The 21,335-nt window shown below is 41.6% G+C and overlaps 1 protein-coding gene across 1 annotated transcript in view; it reads right to left on the bottom strand.

Moving 5' to 3' along the window:
• Nucleotides 1-367: 367 nt before the first annotated feature.
• Nucleotides 368-21,335, bottom strand: part of NCOA6 (nuclear receptor coactivator 6) — a 41,092-nt gene continuing 20,124 nt past the window's right edge. Inside the window, exons 7-15 of the mRNA XM_063455713.1 lie at nucleotides 19,047-19,847; nucleotides 17,260-17,406; nucleotides 15,197-16,268; nucleotides 13,980-14,089; nucleotides 5,518-8,364; nucleotides 5,220-5,288; nucleotides 5,068-5,095; nucleotides 4,286-4,422; nucleotides 368-1,544 (exon numbers count right to left, since the gene is read on the bottom strand). Coding sequence (XP_063311783.1) covers nucleotides 1,498-1,544; nucleotides 4,286-4,422; nucleotides 5,068-5,095; nucleotides 5,220-5,288; nucleotides 5,518-8,364; nucleotides 13,980-14,089; nucleotides 15,197-16,268; nucleotides 17,260-17,406; nucleotides 19,047-19,847 — 5,258 coding nt within the window. The 3' untranslated portion in view covers nucleotides 368-1,497. The remainder of the gene's footprint in view (nucleotides 1,545-4,285; nucleotides 4,423-5,067; nucleotides 5,096-5,219; nucleotides 5,289-5,517; nucleotides 8,365-13,979; nucleotides 14,090-15,196; nucleotides 16,269-17,259; nucleotides 17,407-19,046; nucleotides 19,848-21,335) is intronic.

Raw genomic sequence — 21,335 nt, 5'->3', positions numbered from 1 at the left:
GTGCCTCTAGTAGCTGTCCGGAAGACAGATTTGTTTTGATTTTCCATTAGATCAGAGTAAATACGGTAGTTTGTCATTATTTATAAGCAACACTACTGTGTAAAACATAACTTACTACAATAGTATGTTCCAAGTTTCATGAAACTATTTTCAGTTTAACCGGACTACTTCTAAAGCAGTGTTTAACCCTTGGATCACCAGGCTATTTTAGTGGATCCACAATGGTTGAAGCAGGCACATCATACTGATTAAACTCCAGACACTGGACTAAAGAACGCAAAACTATAACCAACAGATTTTCACTTGAGGCCAAGAAACAATACGCCAACGTCCAATAGAAAAAAAAAAGAGACATTTATTTTAAAACATCCATATATTTGTTACAAACATTGTGTCCACTGGTCCAATTCTACAACAAATTAACCATATGATTGTTAAAAATATTTACAACATTTAAATCTCCTGGCTGCTGCCTTAGTAAAGTCTTTGCTTTATAAATACAGTACTTTAACAACACAAAATAAGTGGAGTCTGTATAGCTCATGATTCTCACCAAAAAGAGGGTGTGGGATGCTTGTGTATAAATATATATATTCAATATTTTGCCTAGCTATTCTATGACATGTCTGAATACATTGAGGCAAAGTATGAAAACAAAGCCTACTGAAACCGAAATGTGGTCATTTAAAGTTAAGGGTTCAATTTTCAAAATCTATTTTACATTTATTATTTCACACTTTGCTCGGAAATCTTCAGACATCATAGAAAATGCCCGGACACTGTGCACAATACCCGATTTCAAACTTGGCTTTTTAACTTATACAAAACGTGATTATTCTTACGAAAGGTGAATTTAGTGTAGGACACTTCAATTTGAATTCTTTTGTATTTTTTTTCACTGCAGTTGCAAACAGTTGAGAAGATAAAAAAAAAACAATAACATTTCTAAAAATTACTTCACATTATTAAAATTGTAAAAAGAAAAATGGTGCACTTTCTGTCCTGTCTCTGAGCATGAAGTATACAGTCTGCTTTGAAAACAAAATGACAAAATAAGACGGGTGCTAATTTAAACCTCATCGGCCGGGCACTGCTAGCCCAAGAACAGACAACGAGGCAGTTGTATTCACAATCACTGCCTATCCTGCTCTAAATCTTCTAATTGCCCCTGTGGTAAGACCCTTTAAGACAGACAGAGGGTTACCAACACAATACAATGATTTTCTTTACCTAAAAGTTGAGTCAATCATCAATATGAATTAAAAAAAAAAAAAAGTTGAATAATTATTATTATTATTATTATTTTAAATTAGGACTTCTTCACAGGAACAAAAGAAAAATAATGTACATCCATTTCAGCCTCCCATTGATAAAAAAATAGAAATCTATCACAGCGCACACACACATATACAGATCTTTCACAGCAGGGAAGTCTGCAACAACAGCTGGTTGATGGATTGGACAACCCTGGTTCAGAAGGTACGGAAAACAATAATTCTACTTGGATTTCCTCCGCTTGGCCTGTGTAGGGCTGGCTCCAGATTCTGTAAAGAAAGCAGAAACGTATTAAACTATAGAGATCATTTTTTTTTAGTGCAAAGCAATGCAAGCCTGAACCTAAAAGTTGTATAAAAAGGACTCGATTAGCAAACCATAGCACACACTCCCTAATTTTATTTACGTTTTAAAAGATCTGATTTGGCAACTGACTTATGTAGAGACATAGACAAGACACTTAGAGGACAACTAAAGTCACCAAGACCACTTCCTCTCAATCAAGTAGAGTCTGAGTGCAGAGGACCTGTAGTTTGAACCCTGCAATGTACTTATATTGCAGAGTTAAATGACCTCTAGTGGCGGTCTTCCTGATGGCCACTAGAGGCACTTTCTCCTCCAGAACAGAGTAACACTCGATCCTGCAATCAAATGCTGCATTTGGTTGCACGTGCCTTTCTCCAATCCAATGCCATTCTAGGAGAAGTACTGGATTGGAAGACTTCAAGGAAGATGGAAACAATATTAAGAAATCTTTATAAAACTTTTTTTTTTTTTTTTTTTTTTAATCATCAATGGTGGGGTGGACAGTGCTGACCGCAATAGAAGAGAACCCATAGTACCAAAAAACACTAGTTATTTTCGGGACTATAGGTTCCCTGTAATAAGCAGTCAACTAGAACAAATGTATATAGACCTTGTGTGTTTTCCAAGAAACCTGGGGGACAGTCATAGACTTACAATAACCATAAGTGGCATGCAAATACACTTAGAGTAAATCAGTTGTAAGGCCTGGACCTGCAACAATATTCTGTTATTATCTTAAAGGTCACCAAAACAACTTTAGCTTAATGAAACAGTTTTGGTGTATAGAACATGCCCCTGCAGCCTCACTGCTCAATCGTCTGCCATTTAGGAGTTAAATCCCTTTGTTTATGAACCCTAGTCACACCTCCCTGCATGTGACTTGCACAGCCTTCCATAAACACTTCCTGTAAAGAGAGCCCTATTTAGGCTTTCTTTATTGCAAGTTCTGTTTAATTAATATTTTCTTATCCCCTGCTATGCTAATAGCGTGCTAGACCCTGCAAGAGCCTCCTGTATGTGATTAAAGTTCAATTTAGATAGACAGATTGAGATACAATTATTTAAGGTAAATTACATCTGTTTGAAAGTGAAACCTGTTTTTTTTTTCATGCAGGCTCTGTCAATCATAGCCAGGGGAGGTGTGGCAAGGGCTGCATAAACAGAAACAAAGTGATTTAACTCCTAAATGGCAGAGAATTAAGCAGTGAAACCTGAGAGGCATGATCTATACACAAAAACTGCGTCATTAAGCTAAAGTTGTTTAGGTGACTATCGTGTTCCTTTAAGCAATAACATTACAAATATACATATACTAATTTGTGCTTTTCTAAATATATTTTATACAATCAGAACGCAAGTGAATCTTAGAGAACCCCCTCTACAAGTCCTATTACATCTTTATGCATGAAAAAAGCCGAATAGATTGGCTAAACGGCTAAACTAGAAAATGATGCCAAAGAGAGCAAATCAACCCCCAAATGTTTTTTTACAGTAAATAATTTCTAAACAACCAAATAATTAAAGTGTATTCAGTGAAATCAGAGATGGTGTGTTAGAAGGAATACATTATAAATAACTATTTTCCACAGTATGTATTAAAGGGGCACACCAGAGCCCTAAAGCAATCCAGCTTCCTAAAGTGCCCCCCCCAAAGCTGGCAATGAGACAGCTGGTTTTGTGGATTCCTAGTTGCTTTGTACAGTGCAGCTAAATGGAAGCGGCAGCAATTGCCCAGAGCATCTGCCTTACAAAGACTTCTCATTGAGCTGCATTGGGAAGTATGTGATTGGACAGCCACAGGAAGTTTGGGCTGGATTAGAAGGTGAGAGCTTGCAAAGGCTGCAGACAAGAGAACTGCAGCTTTTACTAATGGTTTCTGATATACCCCGAATGTAAAAAAAAAAAAATACTTTAAATTTTTTTAAAGTAATCAAACACATGCATGTATGTTTTCTTTGGGGTAGATAAAATAAACAGTAATTTATATTTAGTTTTGTTTTTGCAGTGGAAGGTCCCTATAAGGAGGAATCTATGGCATATATCCAAATGACTGCAACACATAACTTGTAGAAAACATGTAATTGGATGGCTCAAGACAATGTGCTGTGGCAACTAAAGAACGCTTAAACAAACCCCAGGGCCTGATGGTATTCATCCACGTATTTCGATGCGGGACAGGGCACTCAAAAGATAGATAAAATGCAAAGTTATGCCCTGGCACCCCTTTTGTTAGTAGTGAAACCATGTATTAAAAGTTTGACTTCTTTCCTGGGGTCCACTGGACACTGCTCCCTTTCCTCCTCTCAGCCAGAAGCTCATGCTAGGAGCTTCCGTTAGCTCTCCTGATCCAACCCTGGGGTGCAGGGCCAGTTCATTGGCTGAAAGCACAGCCGGCCTAAGCTCAGGGCCAAGTGGCATCTGCAGTGGAGATAGTAAGTGGTACCTGGCAGACCCAGGTAAGTATTACACTGGGGCACCAGAGCACTGTTGGCACCATAACCACTACATCACACTGTAGTGGTTATGGTGCTTGGAATGTTTATTAATCTATTCAATTTTTATACTTCAAAAATTCCAATACATTTTAACATTACAAAAAGATTAAGTTTTATAACTTTCCCACAAATAAAAATAAAATTATGTAATGTGAGTTGAGTGTAAAATTACATACAATGCGCGTTCCTAGAATAAAATAAACGCTCACCTTTTGCAGAGCTAGAAGCTGAACCAGGTCGAGCGGAACGTTTACGCTGGCCACTTTCTAATGGTTCTGGAGGTGCAGGAGACTCCTCTATTTTAGAATTCCTTCTGCTTGGGGGCCTAGACCTCTCTGCTATTTCGCTGGAAAAAACAATGACATTCACAGATCAGATAAGATATCATTACATCATTTTTTTTATTCCAATGCCAGGGTTTTTAAATAAAGTCAGAATTTTCATGAATTAAATCCAAATGGCAAAACAGAGGCAACATTAGCCAAATTGTGACTATGGCAGAGTTGCAGAAGTTTTTATGACCACCTAAATTTGCCTCAGTTTTTCCATTCAGATTTGAATGGCAAAATGTAATTAAAATAAAAACATATTAAAACAATTCACATTTTAATAAATAAGCCTGGGAATTGTGTGAACGAAAATCAACCATACAAGAGACATCAATATTGCATTGGTTCAAAATGCACATATTTAGGATCTACATTTCACACGAGTCTTGAGGTTAGTTGAGCATCATAAAAACCATTGTGCAGAATAATGTAAAGTTGACGCTTGTGCATAGTTTCACTAGCTACCAGCCAGATAAGGGATCTAACAGCCAAGATAAACGAGAAAAGGTCTGGCTAAGTATGCATTCACAAACGCCTATATAGGCATGGGATTGCAACACAAATGCTGTGGGTAATTTGGCATGTGGGGGCAAAAATATATTACCCCTTGTAATGCTACTCACTCCGATACTGAACTGACACAAGATAGCTTAACTCCTTACCTTTCTACATTCTCTAGTGAGTCAGGGTCTGAAAGAAAAAAAAATATTGAAAATGAGCAGTGAATGGATAAACGGCACATAAATCCAAGAGCAGATGAAAGAAAGGACGGGTGCAAAGTAGGAAATAAAAAGAGGTGGTAGGGAGTTTGTACCTGGTTTTTCTGGGGCACGGTCCTTGCCGGTCGGTAATCCTTCATCCTGAGTGCTGCACTGGGAAGAAACTTTAAAAAAACAGAAGACAATATTGAAAGGCTTTTACAAAACAAACAAACAAAAAAAAAAACATAAATAAGTCCAAGAGTTTAAACGGCGCACTCTACTTATAGCAACATGACCTTCTTGACAAATTATAAAAAGACAGAAACAAGAAATTTTGTACAGAGGGTCAGAACATTGCAAATCACGCAGTATAAAGAAAAGAACAATTGTACAGCAAGAAATATATCCTACTTGTTCCTGCAGGCTGTTCTGTTGGCTTCTCTTCCAGGCTGACACCAACTTGCTCAGCAACAGACACACTTGTGCTTTCTTTATTCCCTGGAGAAGAGTGAGTTACAGATGGAGATGCATTAAGATTAACAGGAGAACTACTTGCAGGACATGCAGGATCCAAGGACGTTACTGTGGTACTTGTAGTCTCTGAAGTGGCCTGACTTGCTAGAGGGGGAGACAAACCAGTACTGCTGCCTTCTGTGCCAAAGATATCTGAGTTCTCTTGGTCTAAAAGAAGCTGCTCTTCTTCAGTTCCATCTGAGCCCTTATTACCTGCCCTATTTAACAAACGTTGACCAATCTTGTCTACTTTGCCCGGTGCTTTGGAGGGCACTGCAGAGTTCCTCTTGTTACTAGCTAAAGATCCTGGGCTACTTTCAGAAGCTGGGGATGGTGCAGGTTGTATAGATGCTGGAGACCCCTGGCCAGGAGGTGTGGACATCTGAGAATGCGTCTCATCTAAACTGCATTCTCTCCCATGCAGGGAGGCAAGAGGTGTTGGAACGGCTACTGGAGATGATGCAAGTTGATTTGCAGTTTGCACCTGATTAAAAAGGACTGGTCGAGTGTTAGATGTGCTGGAGGTATTACTGGTTGAGGAAGGATGTCCAGCAGAGAACTGAATATTCTGGGATATATGCAAGGGACCCACAACTGCAACAGACTGAGGCATTATGTTTGTATTGGGAGGCATTGTGGATGTAGCTATGTTTCCTTGCTGAGACCCTTTCATGACTTGGATGATAGAGGAAGAATTAAAAAAAACAGGAGTGATAAACTGAGGGTGTGCACCGGACTGAACAGTCTGTTGTCCCTCAGACACAATGACCTTGCTTCTGACATTCGGCAAGGTCACCATCGTAGGCATCAATGCTGGCTGAAGTTGAGATGTCATTGAGGCAGATACATTGGCAGATGGAGTGATTGGGTTTGATGTAACAAATACAGTTATCTGGTTTTGGGGCAGAGAGCTGGAATTTGAGATGGGACCAGCTGTTCTTTTTAACGTGTTGACAGGGAGGTTTGGTGAGACGTTGTTGGGCTCCAGTGTTTCTGGTCTCCCTTGAGCTGTGACTGTCTCTATGTCTTGGGATGGATATAATGCACTAGTAACTTCCTTACTTAAGGTATCACCTAATTGTGCAGGATGTTCTGGTATTATTGTGTCTTCTGTAGATGTTTGCGGAGGGGGACATTCACTGCTAGGGGCACTTGCATTTTGTGGCTGGGGGGCGCTGGACAAGTGAGGCTGGGGGGCGGATGAACGAAGTGTACTGAAATTGTGAGATTGAGAGGCATTTGAATGGTCAAGTAGCTGACTCAAGGAAGTTGGAGCTTCCCGCATGGCTGGTGATATCATTGTTTTGTTTTCTTCACCTATGGGAGGCCTACTGGCATCAGTTAAATGGGGATCGACCTTGGCTGACTCCACAGGTGATGACATCTTCATCTCTTGGTGAACAACAGCTTTAACATCCACTGTGCCTTGTTCCTTGCCACTGGACTGAGTTGCCTGGAAATCGCTCTCATGCATTATGGGGGGGTTCTCTCTAATATCATCTGCAGAGTTGTTAGAAGCAGAAATACTGGCAGGTAGATACTGTCCAATTGAAGACCCATGAGCAGAAGCCTGCATTGATGTCTGACTGGCTAAGAGATTCCTTTGCATTTCCATGCTGTGCAGAAGTCCAACATTTTGCTGAGCTCCAAGAACCAACTTTGTAGTCTTAGAGTTCTGCCTTCCAGGGCTTGGTGTGGTTTTGCGACTGGATGCAGGGCTCGATCGCCTGCTGTTGCTTGGACTGGCTCGCTTGTTTCCCCCAGTGTTTGACTGTTTTCCTGCCCCATTATCCATCTTGTTTACATGTTGGCCAAAAGTAGACTGGTTATTTACAGACAGCCCTGGAGGTACCTGTCCGATTGCTTTCAGGGTAGTTGGGTTCAAGCCTTGCTGATCAAAACCTCTGTTTAATGTGGGCCTGGGCGGTAATGGAATATTTATCTGAGGAGGGAAAAGGCCAGCAATGGAGGCATTGAGTCTTTCTGGAGACAAACTAATCTCTGAAGGCTCAGTACTAGGTGGTCGATTATTTGGAGTCTGAGGATAGTAAGGTCTTGGGCTTGCTCGATTTGGTGTTTTTGGCCGGGATGTCTGTGACGTAGTCTGTATGCTTTGGAAATGGTGTCCATGAGAGCCACTCATAGTGCTGGCATGCTGCTGGGGACTTGCCCCTTGTACCAACGACATTGTAGACGGTGCGCCAGGCTTAGGGCCAGACATGACCAGCTGGTTCTGTGAAAGGAGTAAATGGGACGCAATATTGTTTTGTGCCCCTGGAGCAGAGGGAAGCTCTGGAACATCTGGGAGTAAGGCTGAGGAACCATCACCCAGGGGCGACCCAGACTGGTTCTGCCCAGGATCCGAGAAGCTTATCTTCCTTCCATTATTTCCCAAAGTCATGCTGGCTGCTATAGGCATCCTTTGCTTGTCGGGTGAAGGTGGTATAGACCCAGAACCTTGTAAGTTCACCATAACAGGCAAATTTGCTCCTTGTTGCATGGGCATCCTCTGTGCGTCTGGGTTCATAGCGGATCTGGGGTTAAACATGCCTTGTTGAAGAGGAAGTCTCACAGGTTTCTGGTCTTGCTGCTGCTGTTGCTGCTGCATCATCAACATCATCATCATTTGCTGAGGGGCAGTCGGGGGTTGAGCTTGGCCAAGTTGTCCCTGTTGTTGCCCCAGCTGCATTAGCTGAGGGGGGATCTGTTGCAGTGGTCTCTGCTCAAGTGACTGCACTGGGTAACCTGAAAACAGACAAAAAATGGTTTTGTTAATAATCAAGGGGCATTCATCAGCTAAAAACAAACTCAGAACTTCAAGAGGGGGGATTTAAATCAACATTTTACTGCATTACGCAAAATTCCACATCTTTTAAGAGGGTGCTATTTTTTAATAATTGAGTATAAATGAATAGAAAGCAAATTGCCAGGTTTGACAAATTTGTTTGGAATCTAGGAGCCAACTAATGTTAGGAGTCATTTTTATTTTTTATTTTTAAACTAGCGAAATTTAATTTACAACAAGAAATATACAATTCTTAAAGAGACACAATAATCACCAGAACCACTACAGATTAATGTAGTTGTTCTGCTGACTATAGCCTGTCCCTGTAGCCTTTTCAAAGTAAACGTTGCTTTTTTTTTTTGAGAAAAGGCAGTTTTTACATTGCTGCCTAGTAACACCTCTAAAAACACTCTCAGACGGCCACCAGAAAATCCTGGGTCAGTGCTACACCTTTGTTCAGCGTCTCCACGCTCTGCATGGAGGTGCTGAATATTACCCATAGAGAACATGCGCAATATCCTCCCAATGCTCAGCCATGAATGCAGGATAAGCCACGGCAAAACCGGCACAGCGTGGGAAAAGGGGTGAGTAAAAACACCGGAGGAGGGAGGAAGGTACACCTTAATAGGCTCACACTCTCTGACAGACACACCAACACACAACATTTTTCATTTTAATCCACCCAGCCTCCCTACCTTTGGGAGAGCTGAGTGGATCTTTCCCCAGGGTCTAGTGGGGCTGCTCGCAAGCAGGAATCTTCCTGCAGCTATGCCGGGGCCGGAGTGACGTCATATACTAGTTCCCAGCATCACCATACAGTGCGAGGGAGCATAAATGAACTGCAGGAAGATTACTGCTCCCTCACGTGCTGCCCCAGCCTGCCGCCTCCTCGCAGCCCAGGGCGGCCGCCCAGCTCCATTGCTCCCACAACTGTCCGCTTTAGCTAAAGGGCTGCAAATCCCAGGTGCCAGTTCTAGTTGACATGGCGCCTGGGATTTGTTGAGCCCTGAAATAATGTATATTAGGACAAAAGTATAAAGATAAAAAGTATGTAACAACAGCAGCACTGACAACCACTAAAATACAGGTAGGTTTATCTTATGTTTGGAGGTAATCACTAAACAATTTTCTTTCTGCCAGCTTTATAATAAAATATAATAATATAACTAACACTGAATGTAGAAGCGTTTTGTTCAATTTTAAGGCCAAGCAGGATTCCTCGATTCCTTCAGCTCCTTGCAAAGCAGCCAGGGGCAGGAGGGGATTAATTTGTAATTGCTCAAAGCCTACAAAGTTTAGACAAGGACATACAGAAGAGCCAACACTTGGACTATTGTGAGCAGAAAGCTTAAGACAATCTCAGTGTGTTCAGATTCGGTTGTTTGCGAGCACAAAACATTGATGCAATTGATGTGCATCTGTTGCACAAAAGAGGATTAAAACCATTAGCCATTCTGCTGGGTGCAGAGTGAGTAACGGGAAAAGCGGAGTTTTACACACTTTCTTTTTATTACCAAAATATTCCCATGAGTACCTGTTAATCTGGCATCACCGGTTTCTAAACCCGTTTCTTGCTTTCAGATCAGGTCTCTACATATATGGAACATTACACTGTCTGCCATTAGTCCAGCACATGTAAAATTACCAAGCAAAGACAAAGATAATTCCACTCTGTGGAAGAAGCTATCTCAGGAGTTTAAAGGAACACTCCAGGTATCGTAACCCCTACCCGGCTGTGATAGTGCTAAGAGCTAAGCAGGCCTGACTCGAGGCTGCACTCATTGGCTGAGAGCATCAGCTGAATGCGGTCTTGCACAGCCCTGCTTAATTCAGTGGAGCTAACTGGATCCTTCTTGCAGAGCTGAGCCCGAAGGCACCCAGGAGGAACCAAAGTAAGCTTTCAAACCATCCCTAAATGAGATAGCCAAATTATTATGTGACAGCACAAGCAGTCTGTATTGGCTATGGTGCATGTGTGTGTTCATTTAAAGAGACACTAAGCACCAAAACAAGTAAAGGGACACTCCATGCACCAATACAACGCTAGCTGATATGTTCTGACCCCTTTAATATGCTGTGGTTTTGTTTGTTTTTTGCAGGCTCAAATCTTCATAGTTGCAACAAAACAAAAATAAACCTAAAAAAGTTAAAAATGGAAAATAAGTCAGAGGAAACAGAGGAAAACAAAGCCACACTGGATACACACAAGAAAAACACAAATAAGATTTGTATACATCTTCTGCTTTCAGACATTCCAAGGCTATTGTTCGGCTTTATTCTTCTCACTTTCATACGTTTCTCTCCTTTCTTTTCCTTGAGAATGTAATTCAGTCCTTATCTCAGTCTACTAAACTAAAAAACACTCCACAACGTTAGATCTTCCAAAATGCACAGCCCAGCAAGGTGCAGGCTTCATTTAACAGTTTTGTTAAAGTGAACCTGTCGTGTGTGTACCCCGATAGCAACCGCGGTATGGCAGCTATCATATTCATACACATAGGACGATTGGAAGTACAGGTAGGGATAAACCCACTTATCTCGGAAACTCCTTCTGGACAGAGGTTTTGAGACAAGACCAGCCCCCATAGTCTGGACGTTCATAATTGTATCATTTCTAATTGGTATGGAACTATACACTTGCAACCGCATACAGACTCATTCTGAGAATCTTAAATTTTTTTGCATTTTTAATTATCTTCATAAATACATTAAAGACTACTGGCACCATAACCACTACAGCCTTCTGGAGCCAGAAGTGCCTTCCCAGAGTAAATATTTTAAGTGTTTAAAATGTCACCAAACGTTAATTTTATCTAATCGGCGTCTATATGGCTCCATGTGTCTGAATTTCAATTCTGTTTCCAGAGTGCTCTAGTTTTTCTAAAATACATAAAGAAAAGTAGGGACTATGTTTCCTTATTTATAGCTGTCAAGTTGACAAAACTTGACAATGGGCGGGACTCAAATTTACCCACAATCCATCAGTTACAATCCCACATGAGGGAAAACCGTAGACAAAAAGCTGCTTTAAGAATGATTAGTCAACTTGCCGGGGGACCACTGGGCTGTAGCTGGAAGCTCAGTGGAGGATCTTAAACTTCCAAGGGATGTGTCGACAGACACTCTATTTCAATCCTCACTTAACCTTAACCCCTAATTTGTAACAGACACTCTGGTCCAAAAATGACCCAATCTTTTTTCTTGTGTATACAAATTTCTAAAAATATAATACAATAAAGGTATTTTTGAACTTTTAATGTCAATAACTTTTTTTCTGACTTTTCTACAGACTAGTACCTCCTTGGCTTCTAGTCCTGTCATTACCACCTTAAAGGGACTCTCCAGTGCCAGGAAAACATATTCGTTTTCCTGGCACTGCAGGACCCTGTAGTGCCTCTCTCCCTGCCACCCCCCATCCCAAGTTGCTGAAGGGGTTAAAACCCCTTCAGTGACTTACCGGCGTCCAGCGCCAATGTCCCTCGCAATGGCCGCGCACACGCATTAGACCACCCCATAGGAAAGCATTATTCAATGCTTTCCTATGGGGATTTCGGCGACGCTGGAGGTCCTCACATAGCGTGATTACTTCCAGCGTAGTTTAAAACACCTTTCGTGTTCTAACATGGAAGTCCCTCTAGTGGCTGTCTGATAGACAGCCACTAGAGGAGGACTTAACCCTGCAATGTAAATATTGCAGTTTATGAAAACTGCAATAATTACACTTGCAGGGTTAAGGGTAGTGGGAGTTGGCACCCAGACCACTCCAATGGGCAGAAGTGGTCTGCGTGCCTGGAGTGTCCCTTTAACCCCTTAAGGACCAAACCTCTGGAATAAAAGGGAATCAGGACATGTCACACATGTCATGTGTCCTTAAGGGGTTAAAGGACAACTGTCACCTCAAAATTATTATTTTATTACCATAACGCAAGTTATCAATTTTTTATTTTTATTAATTATATGTAAAATAAATGAATTAGTTAACGTATCCCTACCTTTAATATGGAACAGGATTCTTCAGCCACGTACACCTTGGGTCAGACAGTGTTTGCAAACTACCAGTTAGTCTTTGTGGTTTTTCCTACTCACTCCATACACAGACGTTAGAAAGACCATAGAGACTAACTGTTGGTTTTCAAACACCGTCTGACCCAAGGTGCACGTGTAAGGCTGAAGGACCCCATCATATACTAAAAGGTATAAACGAGTTTCTCTCATTTTTGTACATATATTTCATGTTAAAATAATTAAATATTACTTTTAAAACTTGATGAAATGATTATTATAATTTAAAAAAAAAAAAAATTTGAAGTGCCAGTTGTCCTTTAATTTAACTAGTTTCCATTTCAGATCCAATCAGCATGAAGCAATGATTCTCTATGGTAATTCCCAGCGCCTTTTTTTTCGCTCCCCGAATTCAGATCATGTCTGTCTTTGTATCTCACTTCCACCCCAGTGCACTGATGTCACACACAGACCACAAAATGCTTCTCATTCATAACTATCTCTTAATAGAACCAACCACACACTGAAGAAAAAGCCATAGTTTTTTCTTTACCAGCCGAGAGGGAGGCTGAGGACATCGATGGGGCAATGTGGTCTTTATAGTCACAGTGCTACAGTGTGTCACCAACAGAATCATGATCGGCATTTCACTATGTGATTGGGACTACAATTAGTACCAATCTCTACCTATATTTGTTTGGCTTGATAAGAGAAAACAATAATGCACCATATTGTTTAACATTTCAATTATCTGTCAGATTGGAGCTCCATCCACTGTTATTCCTGTGTACAGGCCATCTACACAGCTCACAGGCCTCTACTAATATATATATATATAATATATGCACTAATCACGAATCATTCTGTATCTCAGCTGCAGTTGTCATATAGCACTGCTTACTGTTCTGTGAATGGTTTGATAAGAAAAACAAATCCACTACTAACGGGTATGGGTAAGGTTTGTGCCTGGAGTTTCCCTTTAATTAAATATACACGTGGCTGCATCATAACATACTTATCCTTAACTGTAAAATGTAACCGCTAATGTCCAAATGCCATCTTAAACTGAACCAAATGGCCTCAACCCCCTACCCTCTGTGATGCTCATCCCAAACATCCTACGCTGAAGCCTGCCAAACCAACACAAAGAAAACAAAAAATAGCTGCTCCACATGAACACAGCGATGCTGTGAGAGGTACCAGTATTATCCTCCATACCCAGGGGCTAAACAAACACCATTATACTGACATGTATAAGTATGTACAAACACCATTATACTGACATGTATAAGTATGTACAAACACCATTATACTGACATGTATAAGTATGTACAAACACCATTATACTGACATGTATAAGTATGTACAAACACCATTATACTGACATGTATAAGTATGTACAAACACCATTATACTGACATGTATAAGTATGTACAAACACCATTATACTGACATGTATAAGTATGTACAAACACCATTATAGTGACATGTATAAGTATGTACAAACACCATTATAGTGACATGTATAAGTGAGAAGAGGTAATACTAAAGTTATACCCTTTGATTGGCTTACCTGGAGGCCTGTTTGCAAATTCTGAAAGTTTCTGGCCAACGTCTAGAGTTCCTCCTTGATCTCCTGCTATTCCAGTTTGATCGCTATCGTCGAGGCGAGACTCAGTGGAACTAAAATGATAGACAGGATGGCATTAGCGAATACTTAATTGAGCATGACATATCATTAGGCAAGAGATTGATTGAGAATGGTCATATATTTATTTATATCAATGTCATGCTAAAGCCAGTCAATTTAAAAAAAATGTAAAAATTAGAAAATTTAATTTTTCCAAAAAAAATTAAAATAAACAATCCCCAGGACTTGCTGTTACTGCACACACATCCTTTTTAATAAGAGCAATGGCTGAAATCTACAAGCCAATCCTAGTCCTGTTAAACTACATGAATGAGCAAAAGACTGTTGCAAATAGGTTCTAGGAAATGTATAGTTCCAGAATTTAGTGCTAAATGATTAGGTTATAGAAACTGTTCCTGTATTTGTAACGCATTTGTTATTTAAAGAATTAAAATAATGGGAGGCGAAGCCTGACTGCCAAGGTGAGCAGTCACGTTTCACTGGAGCTCCTCTAAATTTCTGAATTAAATACAGAAATACAAATAGCCCGTTTTTGGCTTGGCTGAGATCCCTGGCTTATGACTCTGCTGTGGTACTTCCATGCTAGTGGAGATTCGTCTACTTTAATGCCTTAGCACCTTGGGCATGGTCGTCTGTACCAAGGGGAGGAGGCGGACAATCCTCAAACCAAAGTAGAGCAGCTGGCACCAAAATCAAGCCATCATACCCAGTACCCGAATCCCCTCTGAGAAGGCTGCAAACTGCACATGCATGTAGGTGAAAGTGCCTTCCCTATTTTACGTGATGAGTGTACAACATGGGACACATTTTATAGAAGACTGCTAGCAGTTTACATACAGTGCCGTTTCTCATATTACAAATTGCTGCTTCTACAAGCCACTCTCAGACAGCGGACTCTGGATGTTGTAAGCACCAGGCACTGTAGTACTGCAATGTAGTTATGGTGCTTAGAATGACCCATTTACTCTTGGAAATGGAGGACATGGATAAAGTCAAGTGGTGGTGAGTATTTTACAAAACCAAACAACTGGCATCATGCAAATTAAAAAAATTCAAATCAAGATCATATTTTAGTATGATAATTTATCCTGCATTCTTTTTGAACTATTTGCTATTTTGAGTCCACATTGGACATGTACCTCATCTGTTCCTCCTGCTGGTTCTTCTTTTTCCTTGGTGGCTTTTTCTTCTTTGGTTTAGCGGCACCGCTGTTCTGCTTGCTGTTGACACCGAAATGCCCAGCTGAAATGTCACTTTGCAGCAGGTTCACCAACAAAGGACTAGTCAACGTGACGTCTTTGTTGACCGGAAAGCCAGGATTCTGCCCACAAGTCATTTGATTCCCATTAGCACCTTGAGAAAATGGAGAGCCAAAAGATAGCCCATGTCCTGCAAAGTGCTGGCCGGGTCCACCATTTCCTTGCATGTTCTGCATATGTTGAGCTGCCATGTTGCCTGTTTGCTGCATAGGAAGGTCCGATAGCATGGAGCTTAAATCACTGCCGGCTTGGTTGGCAGCCTCTCCAAGTGACTGCTGTAAATGTTGTCCAGGCACAATCTGCCTGAGAACATGACCTTGCATGCTCACCCCCTGTGTAGGGTTACCACTGATTGCTCCCTGTTGGGACAAGGCCTGTCCAGAGAACTGCACCATGTTGCTAGGCAAATTTGGGGTTGGTCCTCGTAAAATCTGGCTGGGTCCTGCCATCCCACCTGTCTGGTTCTGGGTATTGAATCCTTGTTTACCACCCTGCATAATCTGCTCCATTACAGAGTTTTGCGGCATTAGAGCTTGTCCTTGCGATGTCATTAATTGGTTGTGAGAAGGAATCATCTGCTTTGGAGGCGTTATCCTCTGGGGTGCTTGGCCCATGTTCTGGTTCTGAGATGTCCCCATCATCTGTCCTTGAGGCACAAGCTGTGATCGGGAGAGTACCAGTTGGCCTTGCGAATTAAGAGGAGCCTGCCCCTGAAGGCTAACCATTTGACCTTGAGAGGAAATGATTTGTTGGTGCATGCCCATAAGCTGAGATTGCTGTCCTTGCTGGCCCTGTGAGTGCATCCCACTAATGTTGACCTGGTTCACACCACTTCCACTGGCCTGTGGATTATTCATGTTGCTGTGAAGACCCATCAGATTGGTCTGCATTAGATTTGAACCTCCATGGGACGCTTGCATCTGATTGTGTGAGGAACCATTTGGTTGACCAACTGCAAGACACAAAAATAATTAAATAGGTATAATCTGTTGATTCATTTCCTTTGTAGGAAATCCATACTGAAAAATATATTAAAATATTTCTGATGTGGGTAGAAATATGAAGTTAACTACAGGTTTGGACCACTGGGTAAAACACAGAATTATCCAAACCATCTCCGTATCATTTGCAAGGTGCTACAATAAAAACCTTTTTCTAAACTTTTTTTATACTGTGAATGCCATAAATAATAATTAAGATATCTGTAACAAAATCTGAATATGTCCTCACCACCATTCAAAGTAAGTAGAATAAAAAGACAGCATACATAATGAGTGGATAAAACCAAATTTATAAAGCTTCCTGGTGGGACCACCAAAGACATATTTTAACTTTGTTTTTCAGACAGACAATCTCTGTTATCTGCCATACATTGGATATTTCCAAATTATTTACCTCTCTTTCTTCTATTGGCTTCCACAAGCCAGGCGGAGTATGTGATTTTAGTTTCATTCACACACGATAGCACTGCAATAACTACTCCACACACAATATTGCAAAAACGCACAGAACAAAAAATGGCAATACATATCCACACAGTACCTACTCTATATACGCACAGACAGCACACATACACAAATCACAAAAACGTACCAAGATGTTATATCCGCAAGCTATGCAACACCTCACTACTCATCTTATTGTACTTGGTTTATATTAAGACATAGAGATGTGCTCTAATGTTGGCTAATGAAACCCTAATTCCATCTTCCCGACAGAAAACCCGAAAAAGATTTAAAAAACAAACAAAAAAAAAAAGTTAGTTATATAGAATTTGTAAATTTAAGCCCTGGAAATAAATAAATACACACACACCTCAATTATAAAGCAGAACAAGCAAATAAAGTACTACAATTTGATAAAACAAATGGTATTTATATTGAAAGGTTACAACGAAGATACAAGAAAATAAATGGTGGACTTTACCCAGAGACGTTGCGTACCTGATTTTTGACCACTTGCATTTACTTGCTGTTGTAGTGCTCCACCATTTACTGGTGATCCGGCCACATTTGGAGGGGTCTGACCCTGCATGAAGTTTGTGTTTCCCTGTGCCGATGGAAAACCTGGAGGAAGCCGTTTGGGGACTCCTAAAACCATAACATATTAAAAAAAACAAAAAAACAATTATGTTGGGCAGCGATTAAATAATTCAAATAGCAGAGTGGTGAAATTTGGAAAATGCTGTATAACTGAAGATGCACACATTGCAAAAGGTGTGATAGTCATATGACATTGCATGCATGGAGAGGATGCTAGATCTTACTGGACTCAATGAATGTTACTACAATGACATCCCCAAATGACCATTTACCCATAACAGACATTGCTATGAAATATAAAAAAATACTTCTGATCACTTAAGCAAACAAATCGTATACAAGTAATATATTTGTATTACACTCATCTGAAGCAGGGAGTGTCATTTCAGCTATGCTTCAATCACATCTATCTACACCCCTTTCCTTTCCGGAGTGGGAAATTTACATTGGCAAGACTTTTACCAGCACCCAATGGCAAACGATTTTTGATCGTACCCACCATTTCTCCGTCTCCAGGAAAGTGCATATAAAATACTGTCATTATGGTACTGCACTCCCTAATTCCAGCACTCGATAGATGCAAACCAAGACGGAGGATGCTGGCACTATCTTGCAGATCCGGGCACCTTCCTACACATCTGGTGGGATTGACCAATTATAGGCCCATTTTGGTCTAAAATCCATGACATACTGTAACACTTGTCAGACTTGCCACCACCCATGGCGCCTGCACCTACGCATATCTACCACCCGTTACAAGAACTCAAATGCAGTCTGTATCCGGAATGTAGTGAAAAAAATCGATGACCCTTTCTGGAGACAACTATATAGACCTTTATTGGGCCTATGGTTTTCCAAGACAGAAGAGATTTGTTCCATGGAGAATGTCTTTTCAGTGCTTCAGATAGGATGCAGCAATATACAGCTATATGAGCCTATTGGCTACTCACTACTGTTAGTGAATGTTTCCAACTCGCCCTACAGGAGAGTACACAGGGCAAGTGTTCGTTCTATTCTCAGCTTTAAAGATAAATGGAAGCACACAGCTCCTCCCTGTGCGATCAATCCCTTTCTCCCACCCCTCCTCAATCACCCTTATTCCCATTTTTCCTGCTATGGTTTTATGTTTTGGTTATGGTTTATTTGGGTTAGGAGAGGCTCAAAATATTGGAACTCTAGGTCTATTGATTTGTCCTTAGATCTGGGTTCACTTTGTTAAGTTACATTGCAATGTGACCTGCGGGTCTCTTTTTGTTTGCTCACAGTGCCGATTATAGGGTCTAAAGAGCATCTTACGGTCTGTGGACCCCCAAGTACATAACAAGAAGGGTCCTGGGTATAGCTTTAAGGAAAGAAAGGAAAAGGTAGGGATTTGATAAGACAAGAGAAGGCATAATATATGAAGAAAAAAAAAACATGTAAGGATATAATAATAAAATGAGTGAAACATGACAAGACAAGAAAAAAAACGGGAAGCAAGACAAGGAAAAGTAGGAATATGATGTAATCAATAATTTAAAAAATTAATTAAACTAAACACAAGAAAGTATATGTAAAACTTAAGAAATATTAGGGCAATAGAAGAAATCATGCTTTGTTTAAAAATAAATACAGTGAGAATGTAAACATTTATACGTAAAGGACTGATCCTAAAAATTCTACTGCATTTGTTTTCACAGCTTACGTACCTGTATGGATACCTTGTGGACCCTGACCCTGTTGCTGTGCCTGTTGCATCATGAAGTTGCCCGCTGAGTTCCCCTGTGACATCATGTGGCTGGGGGAACTGACTGGTGGCTGCTGGAACCCTTGCTGCATTTGGTTGCCTTGTGTTCCGCGTGGTCCCATGGCCTGCTGCTGTGTTTGGATCACTGTTGGGGAAGAAGCTGGGGAGTTTTGCTGAAAAGGAGATGGAGACGAAACTGGGGACTTGCCGGTGAGGTGGGGTTGCTGCAAAGGGGTTGGTGCCCGTGCTGGACTTCCCTGCAAAGGCTTCATAGAAGGTGTGTTAAACTGGTTTGTCCCGGAAATGGAAGAGAAGCTAGAGTGAGCTTGAGAGGCCTGCTGGCTGCCAAAGGGGTATGGAGGGGGAGGATGAGAAGGAGTCTGCACTGTAGACAAAGAGGGTCTCTGTTGGAACTGTTGCTGCTGCATTGGACCCGCATTCATTGGGGACTTCTTCCATCCTTGATTAGCAGTCACTACTCCCATACTCCCCTGAGCAGGGGGAGGCTGCAGAGCTCCAGAAGCAAGCTGATTCCACCCTGGAGGTACCGGGACCTGTGCAGGAGCTGCAAATTGGGGCCGCAGTCCCTGTGCAACTTGATGTTGGGGTAGGCGAGTTTGCTGCTGAAATTGTTGAAAATTTGCTGCATTGATGGGTCTATTAGCAACAGCGGACTGCATGGGGTGCATCTGGGGTGCCATGGACCCAGAGGGGTGGCCTTGTTGCTGAACAGTCATACCAGATGTCATTGGGTCAATGCCATCTGTTGGGAGGAATAAAGCAATGAAGTATGGTTATAACATGCAGATGTTGAGTCAACACAGTGTTTCAAGGCGGTTGAAACTACATATCACGACAATATTCGCCATAATTGTAAAATTAAAGTAAATGGGACCTTAATAGGGTTTAACCTTTTCACATGGACACCAGATGCCATGATGTACTTGGAAAAATCGTAAAATCAGTTACAGCAAAAAAATCTAGCAAACCAGAATTCCTTGGGTAAGAGACCTCCGAGTGTAGATTGGGGCTACAGAGGAAACAGCACTTGAGTGAAACGTGGTAAAAAGATCCATTAAAGGGACACTATAGTCACCAGAACAACAGGCTTGAGGACACTTAGCCCCCACCCGTCGCCCATGGGTAGGGGCTGGTGGGGAGGACAATAGGTCCTCCCCTCCATATTCATTTAGGGCCTACACTTGCCACTCATGGGTGGGGGCCAGACGATAGCCTCCCCCCCCCTTATTGTAATTTAGGGCTACAACCCACCACTCAGGGGTGGAGGCCAGGGGGAGGATGATAGGTCTTCCCCCCCCTTTTTGTAATTTAGGGCCCCCACCCGCTGCTCATGGGTGGGGGCAGGACGATAGGTCCCCCCTCCATTTTCATTTAGGACCCACACTCGCCGCTCAGAGGTAGGGGCCCGGGGGGGGGCAATAGTTCACTGGCTGCTCACTGTTTAGTAGACATGCCCCTATTCGCAGCATAGCGAGTAGGGGCAGAATTTACTAATACCAAGTAATATTTACTTAGTATAAGTAATTTTGGCTGAAAGACCAGTTTAGGTATTTCAGCCTTTTGGTAGATAGCTTCCTGATATCGTGGGAATTAGGGAGTTATATACTAAGTGGCTGCAAGATTCAGCCGCGATCGGAATTTCATTCGAATAAAATTCTGATACGAACAAAGTCCCGAATTGCGTCCTAACACGAATGGAGAAAATGTTCTCATTCTGTGAGGTTGAAATTCAGTGGTTTCGCCGGCGAAACGTGACAGGACGTTCCGGAATACTGACAGGAAGCATTGCAAGATCACGGGGGAAAGGTGAAAATTGCTTTGACCACCGGAAAGGAAGCACACTTTGCTCCTCCGCTCGTCAAGCGTAGGAAACATCCATAAGACAAAGTAGTCCCTACTTTGTCTTATGTTTTAACGAACACTAGAGCAGACAGGAATAAATTAAGAACATATCCTGACAGGGGAAGAGAATAGGAATCGATTGGGGAAAGGTACGTTCGTGCCGCTTTAATGACGGACGACGGACCCGGTCCCTCATGCTAGGGAAGCACTTAGCGACAGATGACGGACCCGGGGTTAACGCTCCTCCGTTCTGCCTCGGTATTTGAGACAGACCTGGAGCACCCAATCGCGCTGTCCCTGTAGCTATGATCACTCTGACAGGCTGCCTTCTGGTCCGCCAGAATATTTAAATATTTTAAAATTATATATTTAGCTAGCTGCGGTGGGT

This window comes from Pelobates fuscus, chromosome 5 (assembly GCF_036172605.1).
Source record: "Pelobates fuscus isolate aPelFus1 chromosome 5, aPelFus1.pri, whole genome shotgun sequence".
Taxonomy (NCBI): Eukaryota; Metazoa; Chordata; class Amphibia; order Anura; family Pelobatidae; genus Pelobates; species Pelobates fuscus.
The sequence above is the reverse complement of the archived record's forward strand: the minus strand, read 5'-3'. Positions and strand labels throughout refer to the sequence as shown.